The 19,896-nt window shown below is 38.2% G+C and overlaps 1 protein-coding gene across 1 annotated transcript in view; it reads right to left on the bottom strand.

Moving 5' to 3' along the window:
* LOC107698515 (cytoplasmic polyadenylation element-binding protein 2-like) overlaps nt 1-17,949 on the bottom strand; it is a 28,576-nt gene extending 10,627 nt beyond the window's left edge. Inside the window, exons 1-3 of the mRNA XM_016499539.1 lie at nt 16,982-17,949; nt 11,531-11,800; nt 3,393-3,483 (exon numbers count right to left, since the gene is read on the bottom strand). Of these exons, the coding sequence (XP_016355025.1) occupies nt 3,393-3,483; nt 11,531-11,800; nt 16,982-17,710 (1,090 nt within the window). The 5' untranslated portion in view covers nt 17,711-17,949. The remainder of the gene's footprint in view (nt 1-3,392; nt 3,484-11,530; nt 11,801-16,981) is intronic.
* Nucleotides 17,950-19,896: the final 1,947 nt, after the last annotated feature.

Genomic DNA, 19,896 nt, shown 5'->3' with positions numbered 1-19,896 from the left:
CTCATGCGCTTCACGTGAAGAGTAGTATGTTTCCTTATATTTTAATGCTAGAATCCAAATTGGCTGCGTTCACACCATTTACAATAACTATAACTTTAATTATTTGAGAATAGTCTACATCACAACTTCAATGATAACAACACAGAGGAATAATATAATTGGAATCACATTCACAATGACTTCTCCAACTAATGAATGATAAAAACACTGACAGCTAATCAGAATCCCTCGGACAGAGCATTTAAAGAGGTAGACGATATAACTGCAGTGTTAAACAGACTGATGCATTGGTGTCAATGCTAATATAGTTATTATCACAGGCCTTATAAGAGGTTCTAATTCTATTAGGATTGTGAAACAAAGCCCTTGTTTCTCATGAGGAATGTTTCTAGAAATTATGAATTAGCTTTGCTGTGTTACTAGGTCACCCTTAAGTTTGACCCCAGTCACGTGACATATGCAAACATAGAGCGTCAAATCTGAAGCTCTGTCACATGACACATACCAGTTGACACATGAGCACTTAAGACACAGATACATTTACTGTATTTGTCAGGGGCTTTGCAACATGGGGGATGGTTAGGATGATTTCAAGGGCCCAACCAAAGCAAGGGGCCCCGTCAGATAGAGAGAAGGGCAAATTGAAATGGTGAAAAATTAAATTCTGCTCATTTGTCACACAGATAATGTAATCTAGATGTCTAATAGTTGGCAGAACAAGTCAAAAGTGAGTATTTTTCTGCAGGGCTTTTTTTTTATATATCAAAAATATAATATTTTGGGGTCAAATATGGAAACCTGGACATGCTGTCCTGAGATTTATCCATAATCTAGTTTGATAGATTTTTTAGAAAACATCCAGGTACACAGAGAATCAGCTCTGTAAGTCCTCTTAACACACACACACACACACACACACACACACACACCATCTGCTGTCCACTTATTAAACGCGGATGCTCCTAGAGACATTACAATGTTTCAGAGCTCTCATCGTCTATCCACAGTAAATCAAACTATTGTTTCGTTTCATCTGCTTTGTGATTACGCACAACATCACAAGACAAACCGATACTGTATAGCGGTCTGATATCTCTGCCAAGTGTTTAATATTTCAACAGCATTGCGTTGTTTTGAACACTTTAGCGAGAGTCAGCACATTCCCTGATGCTGGCATCCTCTCGTGACGACCCATTAACTGAACCATCGTTCATTAAACAGGTTTCTTAGAAATGTGGTTCGCTCAGCACATCTCCCATGATCTGTTCGCCCTTTCAAGCCACAAGCTTTTGAAATCTTGATGTCAAAATCCAGCATTTTTTCCAAAAAAACCCTGGCGCCTAAAGGGTTAAGCGCATGATGCCATGTTTGAAAAGCTAAAGCACAGGTAGCTTAGCTAATAAAACACGTAGATCATAATTTGATGGTTTTGTACTATTAACCCCCAATTTCCAGATTAAAGTCAACATGAAATGCTAATTGAATATATTATATATTGTTATGTGCTATCATTGCAATAACCTTTATCACATTGACAGCAACCAGCATTAAATTATAGCATTAACTGTGGCAATAATTTAGAACGGCTGCATTATCAGTCATGCACGATCAAGTACTAACATAAATCAGGTTTCATGCTGACTTTAAAGGAGGGCCTGTGTAAACCGTAGAGACCTACATTCTCTCTCCTGTCTTGTATCTGTCTCACACGGTGGCAGAGTGTGTCCTGCGCTAAATATAGCCGTACCCACGCCCTTCCCTCTCTGGGTCTCTGCAGTGAGTGCCGCCCCATGTGTCTGGTCCATCTGCTCCAGCAGGCTGAGCGAGAAGAGAGTGAGTGTAGCGCAGTGCCACACCCTGATCACAGCACCACACGCACCTCTCTGCCCTCCTATGACACAGACACATGCCGCTCAACACAAAATAAAGCAAAAGGACATGAGAGAGAGAGAGAGAGAGAGAGATAGAGAGAGTGCATTACAGTGATTTTACCATGATTAGATTACCTGAAAACCTCCAACATAAACGCTGTTGGCTTGGCAACCTATTTTACAGTACGATATTCTGTGTGTAAAATGTGTAGGAGAGGACTTGATCATATCCATCGAGACTTCGCTTGATTAGGAAAAGTGGGCGTAAGATGAAGGAAAGGGGGGGAAACTGAGAGGGATTTGTGATGTCATCCAAAATGGAAAGTCGTTTCAGAGGCCTAGCATCCCTTGTGAAAAAGAAGTGCACTTAATTGTATTGAATGTGCACTTGTAGTACATTTTATAAAAGTACATTTAAAAATAAACTGTACTTACAGATAATGAAATAAAAGGTCATTTAAATGTACATAAAGAGAGACACTTGCATGACTGTTTCTTTACACACTTTAAAGTGCACACTAAAAGTGCATTTTAAATCATTGTTTTAATAATCTTTTGGTGTGCTTTAAAGAAGTGCACTTATTTTGATGTATTGATGAACATGTCAAATACTTGATTATAATTTTAACTGTAGAGTATTTTTTCATGTACATTTACAGTTATATTAGATATTTTAAATATAGTAAATTGCAACCGGATCATTACAAATGTGTCATTATAATTATATGACATACACGTTCCAATAAAAATGACATTTAAGTATATTTTAGTTTAGCATAAATGCTCGTCAGTACATTATGTAGTAATTATGAAATTACATACTTCAGGGAAGCTTATTGCATTTAATATAAATTTGAACTATAATACATTTTAATTTAATTACAATTAAAATGCAATTGTGTGTTTGAAAACATTACATAACATGTATGCTATTATTTAAATATAATTGGAGTAATAACATGTTGAATATGTTGGAGTCATAATATGTCGATTATTGCACAATAAGTAGGGGACAGAATAATCAACTGTGCTTTCATACTGACATTTACTATTTCACACAGCCTCAGGTAACTTATTGCTTATGTTAGACTAATTTATGAATAAAAACTGTTACAAGACAAAAAAAATATGAAAGACGCAACATATTTGTGCATGTTTATGTTATGTTATGTGTATAGGTGTGTGTATACTGGCTGTTTTACAACCTCTCTGAACGTCATCCGATCAGATTTTAGAGCACGGATGATCTGTTTTATAACCAGACTTTTTGATATTAAGAAACCATTATCTCTGGAAGCAACACTGGCCATTGCAAAGCTCGACGTAATCTTCTAAAACATATTCTCCTTTTATTTCAATTAATCCATTAATGAAAATAAGCTAAATCAGTACAAATGCCAGATCTTCTTTGACAGTGATGAAGACAGACCTCATATGAACCATATATAATGAAACTGTCCTCGACTTCCTGTCTTCAAAAGCCTTATAAGACTCTCATGGTGAGCAGGAAATGGATCTTACCCTTCAGAGGGTCCTGCTCCGCCCTCATGATGTCAATCAGGGAGCTCTCCAGCGAGTGCATGTTCAAGCTGTCGTACATCCTGGACCGATCCTGAGGAAGAGAGAGTTGAGGAACGTGTCAATATCTGCGATACAGATGTAGTCTGTTTGGGAATTATGGGATTGCATGCAGCACACTAATGCAGTCAGGAGCAAACGGGCACGCTTGAACGCATGGAATGGCATTTTTTCTGCATACTGGTCAGCGTTGAATCCCTGAATACTGAATGCCGCTGGAATGTTGTTTGTGGAGCTGTCACGAGTGGAATTAACCAGGCTGCTTTGTTAGGTTTAGTGTATTTTGGAATGAACGTTCAGCCAAACTAGTCTCACCACGTGGCTGTTTTTAGGCAAAACGTATCCAAGGCGTGTGTGGGAGATTTGTGAGTGTTGCTTGTTTTTGTTATTCAGCTGCATTACCAGAATATCCCTCTTCCCTTCTGTAGACGTTTAAAGCAGCGTCTTATCTCCCAGTCACAACACCTGCCTAACAACATGCCACAGATATCTGTGTCATTACCGCAATGAGACCAAGAAGGAATGTGAACACAAACAGAGCTCTCCGCCACCCGCCGGCCCTCACAGACCTGTGTGTGTGTGTGTGTGTGTGTGTGCACATCACCGGAAACACACGCTCACACACACAAGACCAAGACCATGAGCTTCAGGCTAAACACAGGGGACCCTCATTATGAATACACTTCTGAAAAAGAAATAGACTTTGTATTGAATGTTCACTTGTAGTGCACTTACTAGTGTACTTAACAAGTAACATTAATAAAATAAAAGGCTGCTTAAGTGTACTTAAAGGGAGCACTCTTGCATGAATAAATGTCTTAGGTACACTTTTAAAAAGTGCACTTACTGAAATACGATATCAAATTAAACATTTTTAAAGTACATTTTAAATATATTTATAATCTAAAATGTAACAATTTAATTGTTATACACTTATTTTGATGTGTTAACTAACATACTAATGCACATGTAAAGTAATTTTAACAAAAGTCTGTTCAATATACCATTTAAAGCTAATTAAATTAAATGCACTAAACAGCAAATACACATCATATAAATATTTACATGAGTCTGAAAACATTACATTCCGTTAATGCTTAAATATATTAAAGTATATTATTTCCATAATAACTACCTTAAAAAAATACAAATAAAATTTAAAATGTATGTTAAATAGTACTTCTTGTGTTTTTAAAATATGGCATTTTTAGTATTATAGAAACTAAAAGAACTATTTGACTATTACCTAAACAGATACAAATGTTAGAGAGGTCTTGCAGTGTATGTTAGTCTAAATGTTTTAATTCTTCTTAAACAGCATGTAACAACCTTTGTTTCTTTACAGTATAATGTAACCAAGACCACATGAGATGCGTAACATGATATTAACTAGTAATAAATTATTAAAATCCCTACAAATTGTCATCCAATCAAATCTTGAGTGATAAAATCAAGTCCTGTCCCTCATTTGTTGACTATTCTTTTTCACTCTAAAATACGCTACAATATGAAGTTAAATGCTCTGCAAACACAGTTGTCTTTAATATAGTTCATAATATTATGATGGTCATGAATGGTGTGCACTTTGCTCTTGATAACCTGTAGTTTCTAGTTTATGTAGATTATGGTGCAGTATGAAGTGGTTTAGTATGCGGTCTATCACACTAAATCTCTAACAAACACCCGTTAACCAACAGCAGCTGCTCTGTGGCAGGATCATACCAGATTACTTCAGTCCAGCTTTACAGTTATTCTAATGAAAAAAAAACCTCTGTGTTGAGACCAAACATGCATATAAGCGCCTTTATAAAATTGTTAGTAATGATAGATGTGCACTTTAGGGTTGTGCTGATATCGTATCGACGATAGTCAGAGTGGCTGATGCCTTGACAATAGCAAGAAGATTATTATTATTATTATCAGGCTAGTAATACTATCTAATTAATATTAGGGCTTATTTGTTCTTTACAGTGCTGCGCGTTATAGACACTTTATGAATGCAATGGCCAATCAGAGTTCAACTCAGGCGTTCAGATGAGTCATCGCTGAAACACCGGAGTTTTGTTGTTCAGCGCATGCTTTTGCAAATTCTCTCATCATAAACAACAAAGTGCAGATGTACGTGAGATGTAAATATAAGAGATTTATTCATCATGCAGTGTAGATATTTTCACTGATTATAACGGGAGTGTTTTTAAAGTGCATAAACTCGCGCTAGACTAAAGTCAGTAAACTGAGTAAATAAATATTTAAATAAATTAGTACGATATCGGCGATCTCACAGGCTGACAATTGAGCATATCACCCAACACTAGTGCACTTCGGTGTTCGGTGAGCAAATGGCAGAACCTTGGGCATGGACATTGTATAAGAGCGCCTCCTATAAGCAAACTAAAGTATGAACATCAAAATGATAAAAATTAGATTAAAAAATGCAAAAAAAAACTTTTATACACTTAAAAATAAAAGGTTCTTTATTGCCATCAGTGGTTCCATTAAGAACCTTTAAAATCAACGGAATCTTTCAATTGCACAAAAGGTTCTATATAGTGGAAAAAGATCTTCAGGGGCTGGATTCATGAAAATCTTCTTAAGAAATGTTAAGAAATTTCTTAAGATAAATTCCACAAAGTTCGTAAGAATGTTCTTAAGTGTAATTCTTGAAAAATTCTTAAGTTCTGAAATATATTCTTAAGAACATCTTAATTTTTTTTAAATACATTTCTTTCAAAAGTGAATACATGACACACTGAAAAACTCACACTTTATTGTATTTTTACGCTTCCTGCAGATTACCCTAATAATCATAATAAGCATGCACAATATTTTCGTCGTGACCTTGACTGGCGCTCAGCTTCACGTTTTTAAAGGGGTCATATGATGCGATTTCAATTTGTCCTTTCTCTTTGGAGTGTTACAAGCTCTTGGTGCATAAAGAAGATCTGTAAAGTTGCAAAGACTAAAGTCTCAAATCCAAAGAGATATTCTTTATAAAAGTTAAAACTTGTCTACGCCCTCCTAAAATGGCCCGTTTAAACACGCCTCCATATGTCTACGTCACGATGTGGGAAGATTTGCATGATCTGTGGATCGCCGGATCGGCTTTCACCGTGGACGAAGCGGAGTCCAGCCCGGGGTTGTCACATGTGGTTGCCGCAAGCCGTTCTCAAGTCCGCCTGCTGTTCCTCACTCAAGCCCACCGTGTGTGATGCTGTGTGACGCATTTTATGAAGGACTGTTTCCTGAACCTGCAGAGTAGCATACAATGTGTCTGTGGCTCAAAGGCTGTTCTATAAAGTGGGGCAGTTTCAACTTCGCAAGGACAGTCTGGCACTTCTGACTCACAGCCTGTAAGTAAGTTTTTTATATTTAAAGAATTTGCCACTGATGATTCAAACGTGAGTAGTGCTTGTTGTTTGTCGTTTCTCCAATGCAGACATGGCTTTATGTTTACGTGGCGCAATACGCAACGCGTAAATACACAGTATAAGTCATTATAATCAGCAACTATGTCCCCACTGGTTGCAACAAATGACTCGTTTGCAATGGGTTTTATTGGTTTTGTCTCGCCGTGCCGGGACACGGCATCACAGACAGTGTGTTAAGAGGCGTAACATTTCTGTCACACGCTTGAGGTATTCGGCCAATCACAACGCACTGGATAGCTGGCCAATCAGAGCACACCTCGCTTTTCAGACCGATGAGCTTTGTAAAAATCTATGCGTTTCAGAAAGGCGGGGCATAGAGGAGAAACAATAATGTACAGTATGTGGAAAATAATGTGTTTTTTGAACTTTAAACCGCATAAACACATTGCATTACACCAAATACACAAACTAATGTTCTTTTTAGCAACATCATATGACCCCTTTAATGCGGCCTGTTTTTGAACAGTTACTTTTAAATAGCCTGTCTCAAGCTGCAGCGATCTGTTTCATTCATTTTTGTGCTGTGTTTTTGCGCTCTCATCTGAGTGAACACTTCCGTATGTGTGTCCGCGCTGCTACAGCAAACGTGTCCTTTGTATCGGTGCATTCATATGCGCTGAATACTGCCAAAGATTATGTCGTATTTATAGACAGAAATTAAAAGCGTCCAATTAAATCTTCCTGTCTGACTCGTTTTTGTAGAGATGCTACTGAAGCTACGTTTACACGACAATGATGTAGTCAAAAACGGAAAAGTTTTTCCCTTGCGTTTTTAAAAAGTTTCACGTACACATGACAACGTTTTCAAAATGATTTGCGTTTACACATATCCGCGAAAACGGCCAAAAACGCTGTATTACGTATGCCAGGCCAGTAGTTGGCGCTGTCACATTGTTAGTAAACAGTACCTGGAGGGAAGTGACGATTATATGTTGTATACATAGACTGTATAAAAACATGGACGTAGTGTCTGTGACGTCACCCGTAGGTTTCTGAAGAGCATTTTTGAAGCTCAAAGTGGGCGGAGCCAGCCGTCACCATCTTGGTAGCGCGTCACTGCGCGTCACTCCCAGATAATCGAAAATGGGCAAAAAGGTTCTTACTGTTTGGGATTTAAGACAAGTCTGGGGCTGTCCTAAATTTAAGAAGCTATTTATGATGATTTTTAAGAAGATGATTTTCAAGAATTTGAATTAAGAAAAATTAAATTTAATAAGATTAGAAAAATCTTAAGAAAAAAGATAAGAATATTCTTAAGAACTTTTGGGAATCCAAAAATATTCTTAACTTTTTTTCTTAAGTTAAAAAATAAGAAGAAAATGGCAGTTAAGGAGAAATTTCTTCTTAAGAATGTTTTGTGAATCCGGCCCTGGATTATTAAAATGTTCTTTCGCTAAGAAAAAAAGGGTTCTCTTAAGAACTGTTGACTGAAAGATTCTTTGAGGAACCAAAAATTGTTCTATGGCATCACTGCTGAGAAAACCTTTATAAGACAAGATGCTAAAGTGCACTGGTCAGTTTAACAGGACCACAACTAAACTAAATTAAAATAAGGGAACAAATTAATATGTGGCAACAATTTGACTAAAACGAGAGAACAAGTTAGTATAATATGGCTATAATACTGTATAATCAAGTCATGGGAGCAAATTCTTAATTCTAATTGTTTCTTCCTCATATAATATTTGCTGCAGATACACTGACTGACACATTAGTGTATATTTATGATGGACGCGGTTTGGAAATCACACAGTGTTGACCGCGTCACATGCAGCTGCTTCCAATTGGCCCTGTCACGGCCATCTGCCTCCCACAGGTAGAGCAGTTTTTAAAAAGCAAGAGCTTATATCATTGCTGTGCCCTCACAGCAGAGCTTACAGACAGCGCGAGGCTGCAAGAAGCTAAATATAGTTTTAGCAACATTACCAGAAATAGTGTCTAGAAAAGCGCTTCAGTTCTCCAGCGAAGAACACAAGGCCTGAAGACTCATGATCCGAGAGTTTGGGTTTCAAGCTACCATGCAATACCAAATTTGAAATGTTTATGAAAAACGTTTATGGACTCTTTATAATCACCTTTTTATAACCTGTTTTTCCTATTCTCCTGCCTCCATTTCAAATAATTTGTCATGTCTTGTAGTCGAAAGCAGCTTATTTGAGTCTGGTTCAAGACTGAGACCACATGTTCCTAAATTATATATGGAAAAATGGTCTTGGACTCGGTCTCCATATTTCCATGGACTCGGGAGCATGTTCGACCCTGGTCTCGGTATTGATTCAAACTCATCTCGACTACAACTCTGTCACCGACATTCAAATTTCAAACTTCAAAACATTTCCTGTGAAATCGAACAAACTCTTTGTAACAACATTGTATCTCTATCCTTTCCTCCTTCCTCCATTTATATCTGTCTTTTCAGAACATGACGCATTTGATCTCTGGAACGCAGAGCAATCGTGGAGAAGGAAGAAGAGGAGAGAGGAGAGGCTGTGGAATGTGCGGAATTCCAAACGGCACCCTGTTTATGTAAAATGAACAATACCGTAGATACTAGTAGAGTTGGACCTGTTTCCTGAGAGAGGAGAAAAAAAAGAAAGTGATGAAGGCCAGACAGCATGCATATCAGGTTCCTCATTTCAGTTCTGTTAGGCTCGGCATTAAAGGAATTAGCTGTGACGTGCCAAACACTCATCTGGTCCGAAATTAAGTACAAATGAACAATGAATCCTGAGTCATTAGACCATACCAATATTACCAACCACAGCTCTTGACGACAGAAAGGCACTTTAAATATGTCAAAACAAAACTGGTTTAATACAACAGCACATATGACGATCTACAGCCATTAGCACACAGGGCCTGAATAAAATCAGCCAACAGTTGAGCGTAAGGATGGCTAAAATACCAGTATATGGTACCATGTTGATACTAAAGGGGCATCCCAAATCGCGTACTTATGCACTATTCTATGACGTTTTGTAGTATAAATAGTGCGAGTAGTGCGTTCACACTGAAAATTCCAAAAAGAATAAGTACACTTCAAATACCCAGATGATGCACTTAAATAACCGAAAAAACAAAGTGTAGGACGCTTCATGCACTCAACTGTCGCAGCTTTAATTACGTCGTGAAGGGGAAAGGGCTATCAGATTCCGATTATTAATGACAAAATAACCTTATAAAATTCATACGCTACATGGTTGAGTGCATAGTGCGCAAGTACATAGTGTATAAGTGCATAGTGCGCCATTTGGGATGCAGTATAACTTGAAAAGTTAACATTAGCAGTGGAGGTTTAAAGCCAAAGTGAGAGGATGAACACCCAGCTACAGGTGCCACAGGCGGGGAGTTTCCTCGTACACTTCAGTGATTCACATGTACATGACCTGCTGTTTCATTCCATCTACAAAACAATGGGGCAACATGACAAAAATGTGTTACTCTCGCCTCCTTTTCTCTGTCAGCTTCTCACACCCTCACAGTTTCTCACTTTCAAGCTTGGAAGTATTCTCATGATCTAAAATTCTTGAAGTATTAAGTAGGGCTGGACAATATACTGAACATTTAAAAAGAAATACAGTAAAACAGTAATATTGTGAAGTATCATTACAATTTAAAATAGTTGTTTTCTATGTGAATATACTGTAAAATGTAATTTATTTCTGTGATCAAATCTGAATTTCCAGCATCATTACTCCAGTCTTCAGTGTCACATGATTCTTCCGAAATCATTCTAATATTGATTTGCTGCTCAAGAAACATTTCTAATTATGATCCATGTTGAAAAAAAACTGTGATATTATGTCTTTAATTCTATCAACTTTCATTTATATAGATTAGCAATATTTGATGAAAGTTGATAGAATGAAAGATTGATGAAAGTTCAAAAGAACAGCATTTATCTGCTATAGAAATATTTTGTACTATAAATGTCTTGTCACTTTTGATCAAATTAATGCACCCTTGCCGAACAGAAGTATTATTTTCTTTCAAAAAAAAAAAAAAGAAAGAAAACTGCACCTATCCCAAACTTTTGAACGGTACTGTATATATACATTTTTATATCTTTGTAAACCCATTTCAGAGACATTATTTACCTCCCAGTCCCAGTGCCAGGAGAAAATCAATAAACACAGGTTGATGGCCATACGAGCATGAGATTGCGCTTGAGATTCTGTGAGATTAATGTGCATTTCATAGTCCCAGGTGGCACATCTAACAGCAAGCAGGAAATGAAACAGATTGAATTGATTTAGCCAAAAAGCACACTGACACTAGACGGGATAATTTCTCTAAGCCTAGACTAAACAAACACTGACGATAGCAGTGCTCTACTGGAAGGCTTATTTTTGTCCAGAACTGAGTTCAGTCTGTGAGAATCCGCCCGAGCCAAACAACAATGAAGGGAGAGGACAGGTTCCTTCAGGATGAAACCACCAAAACCCTCGATGAACTCATTGTGAGTCATGATCCTGTGGAAGGTCCTGAACATACTCTTGATCAACAGAGAGGCGTACCGGGCGTACAAACACAACACGTCTGCTGCAGATGCATACTGACCAGCAATTAAATTATAGCATGGACGGAGCCCACTGCATGGGCCGCCCACCCCTGCCCGAGTACTTCGATGCTCATCCCAGCACACATACATACCTGCAGCGGCAGCAGAGTGTTGCTGTTGTTGTCGGTACGGAACATGTTTTCTTCGATCCAGGATTTAGGTCCCAGAGAGCCGGCGGAGCGGGGAAACTTGGGCGGAGCGATGACGTTACTGGAGAAGGGTTTCTTCATGGGAGAGATCTGGTTGACCGAGCCGGGCACACCCATGCCGCCCCCGCGCCGGTGGTCTCTGCCCCAGGACACCCCTCCAGAGGTCCAGCCGCTGCCCTGATGGCTGCCCCACGGCGACTGCTTCATCATGGGCTGCAGACAGACAGAGAGTACAGTTAGGTACAAAACGCAAGTACTTGAATGCAAACGCTAGATTCAGGGGTTCACTCGCGGCCATCTTGAAAACGCACTCGGCCATCTATTTTTCATCATGGATGTATCTAGCTGAATGGGGAAATATCAAAATCTCAAAACATACTTGCCAAACTCACATTTCTATAATATTTCAAATCGGCAATAAAATCTGACATGAATGAATAAACTGTATATTTCAGTCTGATAAGCCTGTACACATGTGGTATTAGTAATATTGGAGAAAGAGCATATAATTGGACAAAAACCTGCATACCTTGTTTTGGTTATAATGAATGCACAGTTGTAGTGTATTTCAAATCTTACAGGTATAAAAACTGTGCTTGCAGATAATATAATATTAATGGCTACTTAAGTGTGCTAAAAGAGTTCACTTTCTAAAGAGTTTGCTTTCTGTTTTAACACACTTAAGTACACTTGTAAAAAGTGCACTTTGTAATAATGTATTAAAGTACAATTTCAATATATATATTTTTTTATATTATTATTATTTGTTGTACTTTAAAGAAGTACACTTATTTTGATGTGTGGACTACAATACTAGAGCACTTGTAAAGGAATTTATTATAATTTTAACTGTTGATATTACATTTAAAGTTGTATTTTCAATGGACTAACTTTATCATTACAAATGTGTAATTACAAATATATTTAAATATATGACATACAAGTTTCAATAGAAATTATATTAAAGTATATTTTAGTTTATCATTTTGTCAGTACATCCATATTTCAAAGGAAATAGAATTATAAAATTACACATAAAATATACTTAAATCCTACTTAAGTGGGTCAAAAACACTCAAAATTCAGTTAATTTGATTTAATATAAAATTAAACTTTAATACATTTTCGTTTTATGGACTCTTTTCACAAGATTGTGATGACGCGTTTCAACGGTCAGCAGCATCGTAAATCCTCGAAAGGTTTTTAGATTTAGATTTTTTTTTTAAAGTGTAGCTACATTTATAACACTATACTTTGTATTAGATCGCATTTGCATCAAATTACAAAAAACCTAGTTAATGCGCGGGTGTTTTGCGCGGGTGTTTCTAATGCAGCGTCAATGGGTGGGACGGTAAATCTGATCAGTCGTTATCAGTACCTCTCTCAATTTTTTTTCCTTTGATTGAAAGTCGTGAAAAGACTATCGTGGAGTTTTTCTTTTGCTATTTGAGCAAATGGGAATGCAAAACATATATTTGTGCTACTCTCCCATTCACTGCTCTCGAAGTTAACCCAACTATGACGACTTGACTTCCACTGCTGAGAAACTCGGAAATGTGAAAAAAGGTCTATTGTAAATAATATGCATTTATGTGCTTGAAAACATTATATTCACGTTGCACTTCTGTGTATTCTTTTAAAGCAATACACCTGTGGGTCCAAGATGATGTCATCAGTACTTTTGTTCTGTTCTCCAGAATGAGAGACTGCATCATTTTATTGCATATGTCTATTTAACGTTAATTTCATCGACTATTAGGAGTACACCAGAATACAGATTACCTCAACGCTAACAGAAACTAAAAGCTACAAATATAACCTGTGTGTGGGAATCTGAATGAGAGTGACTGGTGTAATCGCCCGTATGCAAGTGTGTGTGTGTGTGTGTGTGTTTCTTGCATGGCCAGGCTTTGCCTTGCTGTACAAGTAAGAAGATTTAAAGCTTTGCATCTAACACTGCACATCTCGAGCACACAGAGGCAACAACACACACTCTCTTTATTCCAGAACATAAGCCAAAAACACTCACAAATGCACACCAAACAGTGACAAACAGACAAACACATTTTCAGTATCAGCATGTGTTGTCATTGCATTGTGTGCACAACTCTCCCCAAATAAGTGTCCCACCCATCTCCGTAATGTCTTTGTGTGTAATTGGGTAATGGCCCGAGTGTGTGTGTGTGTGTGTGTGTGTGTGGGTGTGAGACAGTGTGCACATACAATCTGGTTGAGTGTTTAAGGGATAGTGAGAGATAATTGCCGTTGATGGCGTCTAGACACTGGAAAGATGGTGTACTAAGCAGCAAGAAGTAAATCACACAGCACATGCATATATCGTGTAATGGTAGACATGCATCGACCAGTAGAGTCGTTGCTATACTGCTTATACTGTTTTAGGTTAGTTAAACATAAGAAAGACCTAAACAGAAGAAGCTTTGGTGATAATCAAGCATATATTTAACTACTACAATGACCACCAACTACAACTTTCAGCCGCCATTTTATCCTTGAGCTCAATGGCAGTGAAGGATATATCAATGCTGCCTTCCAAAAGGCATCTCGGTAGATAGGATGTAGTACAGGTATTGGTTTCAGATGTATCTTGTTGCTTTCCTACATTTGAACCCGGCCAGCGTTTCTCAGCTTTCAGATGCAACTGTAGATTGTTTATTCATATGCATTTACAGCTATGTGTTCATTGGCTGTTTAACAATGATTTCGGCTTATAAAGTCATAAGAATCAGATCTATTCATTTATGATATTAGGTTTTACTGATTTGTGTGTTGGATTTTTAACTCAATGTTACATAGTTTAAAGGTGTTTTTGCACTGATTCCAGATTGATCATTTACTTGATATGAATAATCTTATCTTTTGGTTTGTTTCGTCAAGCTCCAGTAAAAAAAGTGCAAATAATTAAATGAGATTAAGTACAATTAATTATTTTTAAGTACCTTCATTTTATTTATTTTTCTTAAGTATTTAAATATCAAAGAAATGTACCACAGTGGTATTTAATACAAACATATGTAATTGTCTTGTGATGCACTGTTTAAACTTTTAGGGATTTTTAATGTTTCTCTTCTGCTTACCAAGGCTGAATTTACTTGATCAAATGTACAGCAAAAACAGTAGTATTGTCAAATATTATTACAATTTTAAATAACTGTTTTCTATCTAAATATATATTAAAATGTAATTGATTTCTGTGATGCGCAGCTGTATTTTCAGCATCATTACTCCAGTCTTCAGTGTCACATGATCTTCAGAAATCATCCTAATATGCTGATTTGCTGCTCATGAAACATTTCTGATTATTAGCAATGTTGAAAACAGCTGTGCTGCTTCATAATGTTTGTGGATGCTTTTTCAGTATTCTTTAAATTATAAAAATTTCAAAAGAACAGCATTTATTTTGAAACAGAAATCGTTGTGTCTTTGCTATCACGTTTGATCGGTTTATTGCATCCTCGCTAAAATTATTTTCTTTAAAAAAAAAAATACCACAATCTTACCACAATAATAACATACATTTTCCGTGACATAAAAATTACTCATAGTGTGCTATAAGATCTTGGTCATACCTCTCACACCTACACACACATGATTCTGAACTCCTGAATAAAGGGTGTCTCCAGCTTAGCCCTAATATCATGCTAACAGACATTCACTCTTAACAGCAGTTACACCAGCATGACTTCACATGTACGAATATCACTGTGACATATAGGGACACTCCTAAAATCATGTGACCGTCCCCCCTCCGCCTCTACCCCACCCCCACAAGACCAGACACACACAGACACTGAGGCCTACCTTACTTCACCAGCACCAGATACCAAGATATTGCATCTGCGGCGACGCAATATCAATATCAAATACAAATGCATATCATTTATAAGGCATCTATAACATATCACTGTTTGTGAGTTTTCTGTGGGAAACAGATGCTAGACTGATTCACATCTGTGCCTTATATTATTAAAATAATGCTGAAATGCAAAGGAATACTAACATTCACCAAAAATGGCCACCATATAAGTGGAATACTTGTGTAAACTGCAGATTACAGTAATAGCAGCTTTTTCTAAAACTGCTGCAGTTTAGCAGGGTGTTGACATCTCTGGCCTCTAAGCTCTCAATAGGAGATTTCACTGAATGGCCTAGAGGTCAAGACATCCCTGGAATATCACGTGAAGCCCTTGAACGATATTACCACGGCTTGTGCTTGATGCGCCCGTGTCCGCTTTCAGAAAAAAAAAAGGAAAAACATACTACTATTTTCTGCATTCTGCAGTGTGCAAACCAGCTACATTTGCACAAAACTCTATAAAACCAGAGCAAGCTGTTCAGAATACTGTATCCCACAATGCACTGAACTTGATCTGACCTTACATTTCCACTGTGACGTCTCTTTCTTGACTCACTATTTGATTGTACTACCACAAGTTATGACACAACACCAAATTGCATTAAAAGCACAAAAATTATGAGATTATAACTGCCATTCACAATGTTTCATACTAGGATGTATGATTCTACAGTTTTTAACATTTACTGTTGCATCATGTATAGCTACTGTTGTAACATACTGATTTTTTCTTTTTCTTTTTGAAGGACGGCTCTTATGCTCGCCAAAGCTGCATTTAATCAAAAATACAGTAAAATAACAGAAAATATCATTAGAACTGCTTATTTTAATATGTCACACTGCACAAAAGCAGTCATAAGTAGCACAGGTATATTTGTAGCAATAGCCAACAATGCATTGTATGGGTCAAAATGATCGATTTTTATTTTATGCCAAAAAGTATTAGGATATTAAGTAAAGATTATGTTCCATGAAGATATTTTGTAAATTCCCTACCATAAAGATATCAAAACCTAATTTTTGATTAGTAATATGCATTGCTAAGAACTTAATTTGGACAACTTTAAGGCGATTTTCTCAATATTTTGATTTTTTTGCACCCTCAGATTCCAGATTTTCAAATAGTTGTATCTCAGCCAAATATCGTCCCATCCTAACAAACCATACATCAATGGAAAGCATTTTTTTTAATGACCCTTATGACAGGTGTTGTGGTCCAGGGTCAAATATTTGAAACATACTGATACTAATTTTCAAATCCTAAGCAGTGCATCCTGCGTAGTACGCAGTAAGCTTGTGGTGACGCACTGACAGGCCACATTTGTATGCAACTCACAGACGTCACAATGGCTTCATTGAGCGCTGCATTATGACGCAATAGAAGCCGTTTCAAGGCCGCGATTGCGTCACAATGACAGCCGCCTTCATCTTTAGTATTCTACAAAGGCCTTTACTAAACATGTATTTATTTTCTCAATAAACGCATTATGTGTTTTGTTTGATTAAATGGGTTATCTCACCTGGTGGTGGTGGTTGTAGTTGTTCCGCTGCTGCAGAAAGGCGCCCTGCTGCGGGGGGATCTGCGGGCTGACCGGGGACCGGCGGCTCTGCGGCGGCGCGTTGATCTGCGGGGAGAATGGGCTGCCGAAGCCCTGCACCGGGCACGGGTTGGCCGAGAAGCTCTGGAAGAAGCCGGGGTTGATAGAGGAGGGGATGCCGGGGTAGAAGTTGTCAGGCTCGGTGGTGGGGATCGGGTTTATTGCGTTGGCGGCATTGGAGACGGGCGGAGGCGGGGAGCTCGTCTGCACGGACCACGGCGTCCCGAAAGCGGGCAGGGAGGGAGAAAACTCCATCTGGGTCTTCACCTTGGACGATGGCGCATCGGTGTCCAGGCCCGTGGAGGAGGAGGAGTACGGCTGCTGCTGCGGCGGCGGCGGCTGAGTCTGCTGATGTATGTTCCGGTCGCGCTGAAGGTCACCGGCTGTCTGTGCGTGACCTACAGCGGAGAAGCGGCTCAGGTCGTTGTCGGCGGCGCTGCTCTGCTCGCTGTTGGACTGAGAAGCTGTCAGCCCCGCAGGCTCATCCTGCATGTTGCGCTGATGTGACGGGAAAAGAGGGGACACCAGAGGCGAGCTGCTGGGGCGCACCGGAGACGCGTTGGGATAGGGTGTGAATGCGTATCCGCCGAAACGTGTGGAGCTGCTGCTGATGTTCGCTGTCTGCAACAAACCGAACCCGTAATCACCCATTTAACTGCGTCAAAACAGCGCAGCTCTCCTATTCCCAGGCCTGCTCAAGAACAATAAGAGAGGCACTGTGTCCTGTAACTTCCTAAAGCCTGTTTGGAGCGAGAGAGGAGGAGCTTTCGGTCGCCTTTTTACGTACTGTAGATATTGTTCTCGGATTTAATTGTCTGCGGCTTTTTTTAGCCGTTCTAGCCGTCCGACCGACCGCGCATCCCCCTGCTCGCGTTACCGGCGGATCTGATCTGCTGCTGCGGCAGAGGATTAAAACTCCTGCATCATAACGCCCGCCTCCCTCACAGCCGCAGAGAGAGCCGCAATGTGCGCGTCGCTCATTCATTATTCAGGAGGTGCAGCAGAGAAGAGCATGTCGGAAATATGGTAGCTGCTCGGTCAAACGCTTGTTCGGGTGTCTTCCAGTCTTTTCACCTTTAGCCTTTATAATCTGCCGAGGTTACACTCATGCATCATGCGTGGCTGTAATAAACCAGTAATAAACGGCGTACTGTGCTTGGTAACCAGACGGAATTATGAACATTCACATATCATATTACACGGCAGACCTTCGGTGCCTGATAAAACATTTGGATTATGTTAGCACATGGCAGTGGAGCATATAAGTGTAGCACAGTCCATAGTATGCAGTGTGTTCCGCAGTATACAATGTACTATATTATACTGTTTATAAGTATTTAGTAGTCTTTATTGTATAGTATGTATAGTATATAGTGTATTCTATATAATGCACTATGTAGTATACAGTCTAGATTATACTGTAGCATAGTACACAGTAAGTAGTGTAGTATATTCTATGTAGTGCACTATATAGTATACACTTTATTATTTCATGTATTTTGTAGTGTATACTTAGTGTAGTATATTCTATATAATGTACTATACTGTTTAATTTATACTGTATATAATGTACTAAACAGTGTTGATTATACTGTAGTATTTAGTACAATGTAGTACACAATCTAGATTGTACTTTAGTAGTCAGTGCATACAGTAGTAAGCAGTATAGTACTGTATATTCAGTGTAGTACACTATTTAGTATGCAGTTGTTTATTATTATCGTGTAGTAGTGTATACTATGTTGTGTAGTATAGAACACGGTGTTACACGGCAGACCTTCAGTGCCTGATAAAACATTTGAATTATGTTAGCGCATGGCAGTGGAGCATATGAGTGTAGTACAGTACATAGTATGCAGGGTAAACTATACAATGTTCTATATTATATGGTTTGAAAGTATTTAGTAGCCTATATTGTATAATATGTATAACATATAGTGTGGCATATTTCTTATAATGTACTTTATAGTACACAGTCTAGATAATATTGTAGCATTCAGTACATAGTATGTACTGTAGTATATCCGATGTAGTGTATTATATAGTGTGTGCAGAGGTTTATTATGCAATATATTGTGTAGTGTATACTTAATTGTGTTGTGAACACTATATAGTGCAGTAAATCCTATATAATGTACTATACAGTTTAGATCAGGTGCTCTCAAAGTTTACATTCAAAGGTCCGAATCTGAATACTCATCAACGTCAAAATGTCCGAAATAATTGTTAACCTATTGCAAAACTTGTTTTTAATAAACAGGCTTATAACTTTATATAACAATTCAACTTTATCCACCTTTTTCTTGTCATAAAAATGGGCGTGGCCATTTGTAAATTCTATGGGTCTGGCTTCCGGTCTCATCTGCGTCCACTCCGGTCCAGCTATTTTTAGCTGAAAACAGTTCGTTTTGCTGTTTGATATTGAAAGTTGGTGTGTCTTATATCAAGTTGTACTTGCGTTTACTCTCTGAACTGTTACATAAAGTACTGCATTTTTATACAACTAAATGGCCAATAAAGCAGTTCTCATGTACATATTTTCTCTTTCTGAAATAGTACTTCAATGTAAGCTAAAGTCACTTCAACTGAATTACTAAAATCTTGAATTACAACTGCAATACGCTGTTATACAGCAGTGAATTATATTACTTTATGTTATATATCATACAGCACAAACGTCCGTCTGTGTAACAAAATATGTGCATATTTACAGACGAACTACATTCATGTTCATATGCCCAGACAGTCAACAGTGATAGGTTTTTGGAAACGCTGTTTTGTACTCATTCATTCACAAGTCTGTTGCGGTTCGGTCAGTTGAATGTGCTGCTAACTCT

This window comes from Sinocyclocheilus anshuiensis, unplaced genomic scaffold (assembly GCF_001515605.1).
Source record: "Sinocyclocheilus anshuiensis isolate Anshui unplaced genomic scaffold, SAMN03320099.WGS_v1.1 scaffold1830, whole genome shotgun sequence".
Taxonomy (NCBI): Eukaryota; Metazoa; Chordata; class Actinopteri; order Cypriniformes; family Cyprinidae; genus Sinocyclocheilus; species Sinocyclocheilus anshuiensis.
Note: the sequence above shows the minus strand (reverse complement) of the source record. Positions and strands in the feature narration are given on the sequence as shown.